The sequence below is a fragment of the Engraulis encrasicolus genome, unplaced genomic scaffold, assembly GCF_034702125.1.
Source record: "Engraulis encrasicolus isolate BLACKSEA-1 unplaced genomic scaffold, IST_EnEncr_1.0 scaffold_55_np1212, whole genome shotgun sequence".
Classification (NCBI taxonomy): Eukaryota; Metazoa; Chordata; class Actinopteri; order Clupeiformes; family Engraulidae; genus Engraulis; species Engraulis encrasicolus.
In genome coordinates this window covers 113954-118953 of record NW_026945873.1, presented here as the reverse complement: position 1 = coordinate 118953, position 5000 = coordinate 113954, and the positions used below count along the sequence as shown (strand labels likewise).

General features: G+C 39.9%; 2 protein-coding genes across 2 annotated transcripts in view; both read right to left on the bottom strand.

The window, feature by feature from the left end:
• LOC134444413 (interleukin-10 receptor subunit beta-like) overlaps positions 1-1511 on the bottom strand; it is a 34632-nt gene extending 33121 nt beyond the window's left edge. Inside the window, exon 1 of the mRNA XM_063193730.1 lies at positions 1451-1511. Coding sequence (XP_063049800.1) covers positions 1451-1511 — 61 coding nt within the window. The remainder of the gene's footprint in view (positions 1-1450) is intronic.
• A 242-nt stretch (positions 1512-1753) lies between these two features.
• LOC134444412 (interferon alpha/beta receptor 2-like) overlaps positions 1754-5000 on the bottom strand; it is a 14932-nt gene continuing 11685 nt past the window's right edge. Inside the window, exon 7 of the mRNA XM_063193729.1 lies at positions 1754-1773. Within this exon, the coding sequence (XP_063049799.1) occupies positions 1754-1773 (20 nt within the window). The remainder of the gene's footprint in view (positions 1774-5000) is intronic.

Below are 5000 nucleotides of genomic sequence, written 5' to 3'. Positions count from 1 at the left end.
TGCGCTGCGCCACATCGCCCCCGCAACGCTGTGTTTTTAAATGCACAACAAGGAGAGGGGGCTCTTGTTTGGGGTACTAACTGACTAGAACTGGCTTCAGTCACAAGGGGGGAAAACAGCATTCGTGTGTGTGTGTGTGTGTGTGTGTGTGTGTGTGTGTGTGTGTGTGTGTGTGTGTGTGTGTGTGTGTGTGTGTGTGTGTGTGTGTGTGTGTGTGTGTGTGTGTGTGATTCTGTGTACACACCAGAAGGGTAGGCCTACTTGCAGCACACTCACACACACATACACACACGCACACACACACACTCACATACACACACTCACACACACACACACACACACACACACACACACACACACACACACACACACACACACACACACACACACTGCTAAGGTTGTGGAGGCCCTAAGCATAACTGGACAGGAGTGCCTGTATAATAATAATAATAATAATAATAATAATAATAATAATAATAATAATAATAATAACAATAATAACAATAATAATAATAATAATAATAATAATAACAACAATAATAATAATAATAATAACCTACTAATATCTGTTTTGTTATTAAATTCAATCTTTTTTCATGACGTTCTTTAGTCACTGTCAATTTAAGAGGCCCCAATTCTCTCTCTCTCTCTCTCTCTCTCTTTCTCTCTCTCTCTCTCTCTCTTTCTCTCTCTCTCTCTCTCTCTCTCTCTCAGCACAGTCCTGAAGGTGACGGCCGGGAGTGCCGTTATCTTTCTCTGCCTCAGGTTTTCTCGGCAAAGGGAGTATGTGTTTAGGCCTTAGTCACGTCATCTGCGTGCAGTGCTGCTGCTGTTGCTTCTCATAAAAGGCCCCCTGACCGTGACCGTCACCCACATCCTCCCTGCCCTGCGCGAGCCCCATGTCCCACCTAGCAACCACATGACACGAGACACCTGGCGCAGGCAGCGCTGTCTTCCCAGCAGCTAGAGACGCCACGCGAGCTATTTCACTGAAGAAAAAAACTTGCGCACTGGCACTGCGCAAAACCAAACCAAAAACCCCTACGCGCCTGTCATGCCTCTCCAAAGAGTGTGTTAACGGGGGTTACGTGTCATGAAAATAGACAACATAGTCCTAGTCCGCCCCGTTCAGTTCAGACAGACAGGTGTGTAGAGGTAGGCTACAGTAGCTGTTCAGGCAGGCAGGTGTGTCGTGTGTAACTAACTATTAGGTAACTTCCCAATGAGCTGACCGACGACCACACTTCCTTAACATTATGGCTCCAAGGCATTAACTCCAACCGCAAGAAGAGACACAACTTTAGCGACTGTTTAGAAGGACACTAGAGTTCAACTCAGTGTCAGCTTATAGGCTATTAGACTAGTAGACAGTATGCGCCTTAGAAGTGCTGATAGAGACATCGGTAATGTTTGGCTAACTAACTGAATGTGAAATGTTGTTTCCACTCACCCGACATCCCCAACAACGCGACGACGGCCAGGAAGACTGGCGCGGGGCTCCTAAAGGCCATGTTGTTCTGGTTTACCTCAACATTTAACTCACAGCCTCGTCGTGTTTTATTTAACTCAAAATTACTGTCAGTTTGTGTTCGCAATAGGTGTGCGCGAGTTGGAGCGCTGTCTGTGTTATTTCCTTGTAGCTGCTTTTCCGTGAAGCGCGTGTGAGAGAAGGGGGCGGGCAGTGTGCGGAAAGAGAAACTTGGGGACATTCCAGTCACGAGCTGAGTAGAACTACCAGATCTAGTTCTAAATTCTAGTTCATGGCAAAGATGACTGAACAAGAGAGAAAGGAAAGCAAAACACACCGTCACCACACTGAAAAAAAGGAAAACGTCTGATTATGTTGTATGTAGACTAAACTATACAGGATACCCTACACACAGAAACTTATAGTAGCATAGTTTACAAACCTATATAAATATGGCATGTTGTTCTATAGTTTATGAATCTATTATTATGCATTTCAACACAATAAACACGTGGCCTATTTTGGGCACAATGACAAGTTGGGCCGTTTTGTAAATAAAAGAAAAACATCATTCTCTAATAATACCATACAAGCTGCTTTAAACACTAGGGCCTACATTTCAGATATAAACAAGTTATTATCTTACATTTTGTTATTTAACATTTCTCTGTTGGGGATGAGTAGGGCCTACACACTCTTATCCACCACCAGGCAGCTGCACTAAGCAGTGAAGGCCTACACATGGAGGCATTCCAATAACCTGGTTAAGTGATGATAAATCATAATAGTAAGTTAACCTGGTTAAGTGATGATAAATCATAATAGTAAGTTAACATGCTGAAGTGATGATAAATCATAATAGTAAGTTAACATGGTTAAAGGGACACTGTGCAGGAAATGGTCAAAAAAGGTACTGCAACTATGCTGCTCATTGAAACTGGGCTGCCTATTGCCAAATTTGATCTTTTCATGAAAGTTTGCGAAGTAATAAACTAATATTTTCTAGTATGACCCAAGTATAGTCATTTTTGCAGCTAAAAATGTCTATTTCTGAACATTCAAAATGGCGGACCATGGAGAAGACCACCCCTTTTCATGTATGAAAAATGCTATTTTAACTGAATACTTAGAATTTGATGATGGTGATAAGTATTCATGAAAAAGGTAACATCAGTGAATGGGCAGCATGAATTCTGGAAATAAACAACTAAAAATCTGACACAGTGTCCCTTTAAGTAATAATAAGTCATAATAATAAGTTAACATGCTTAAGTGATGCTAAATCTTAATAATAAGTTAACCTGGTTAAGTGATGATGAATCATAATAATAAGTTAACATGGTTAAGTGATGATATAAATCATAATAATAAGTTAACATGGTTAAGTGATGATAAATCATAATAGTAAGTTAACCTGGTTAAGTGATGATAAATCATAATAGTAAGTTAACCTGGTTACGTGATGATAAATCATAATAATAAGTTAACATGGTTAAGTGATGATAAATCATAATAGTAAGTTAACCTGCTTAAGTGATGATAAATCATAACAATAAGTTAACGTGCTTAAGTGATGATATAAATCATAATAATAAGTTAACCTGGTTAAGTGATGATATAAATCATAATAATAAGTTAACCTGCTTAAGTGATGCTAAATCATAATAATAAGTTAACCTGGTTAAGTGATGATATAAATTATAATAATAAGTTAACATGGTTAAGTGATGATGAATCATAATAATAAGTTATCATGGTTAAGTGATGATAAATCATAATAATAAGTGAACCTGGTTAAGTGATGATAAATCATAATAGTAAGTTAACCTGGTTAAGTGATGATAAATCATAATAGTAAGTTAACCTGGTTAAGTGATGATAAATCATAGTAATAAGTTAACATAAGTGATGATAAATCATAATAATAAGTAGAGATGTACAGGATCCAAGATCCGGTTCCGGATCCGGCAGGATAATAGGGTTTTTTCAGACTATCCGGATACGGTTCCAGGATCCAGGATCCGGTAGCCGAGGCTTTTGAGTCTAAAAAATAGTTTGAGCCAACGTAATAAAAAGGGCCCACGTGTGCGAGTAGGCTACAATGTGTGTGTTTCAACCCTTTCGTAGGATCCGGTATCCGGTTCCGGATCCGGCAGGATCTTAGGCAGTGGATCCGGTATCCGTCAGGATCCTAAAAATCAGGATCCAGTGCATCTCTAATAATAAGTTAACCAAGGCTGTGGTTAACCTGTTACTAGACAGCCTACAGTATATTGTAGTTTGCCATCAGGTTGTCAGCCGCACACTTTCCAGGAACCGTGTGTGTGTGTGTGTGTGTGTTTCTATGGTGTGGATGTGTTTCATAAACGGAACAAGGTGTGTGTGTGTGTGTGTGTGTGTGAGTTATGTTTGCGTGTGATGTGCGAATGTGTGTGTGTGTGTGTGTGTGTGTGTGTGTGTGTGTGTGTGTGTGTGTGTGTGTGTGTGTGTGTGTGTGTGTGGAGGGTTGCAGGCAAGGGGTAAGGTGCAGGTTGGCCAAAATAAAGCCTGCTGGATTATTTACTAACATGATTCTTGACATACACAGCCCTGGAAAGAAATTAAGAGACCAGTTCAAAATGATCTTTTTTTTAAAAAAAATTCACTATCATGTGTTTGAGTGAAAGAAGCATTGTCGTCTCCTTCTACAAACTACTGAAAACATTTCCTCCTATTGTACATGTACTGTAGCTGTTAATACCTGCTGGGCATTGTTGCCTGTCGGACCTCCTCCGGTGCCCATGGGTCAGCCAGAGAAAATAAGACTTGTGACACAGACATTCAACTTTATTGTATCAATTAAGAGGCTAACATGAAAACACATTAAAGGGACAGTTTGGTCAATTCAAACATGCAGTTGTAATGCTCACACTACCCTGGACTTGTCAGTGCCTGAGTTTTTTTTTCTTCTTCTTCAGTCGTTTCCGAGATCCTGGTCATTGTAATGGGGGCAGCTCTTTGTTTACATTTCAAAAAAAACATTTTTATGTATTCCCAAAAACATCCAAAAGGTTATAAAACATCAGCAGCAACGCTAGCAAACAGCAGCACCTTTTGGGAAAATATTTGGAGTTGGCCTATGTTTCATTTTTTAAAAATGTAAACAAACGCTGCCCCCATTAGAATTGCTCATATCTCGGAAAGGGCTCAGCCGAAAAATGTGGCAACACCAGGTACTGACAAGTCAAGGGTAGCGTGAGCAATACAACTGCATGTTGAAATTGACCAAACTGTCCCTTTAATAAATACACACAAGGTACCTTCCTTCTCCACCAACCACCTTCGCAGGTAGCCAGTCTCACTGCCCATCTGCTCCAGGCGTACAGCTTTCCTCCTCTCTCTTACACCAACAATACTGAAAACGTTTCCTCCGATTTTCCAATGAAAATATTGAAATTTACAGCATTTATTTGCAGAAAATCACAAACGGTTAAAATTACACAAACAATGCGATGTTTTCAAATCTCAAATAATGCAAAGAAAACAAGATGAT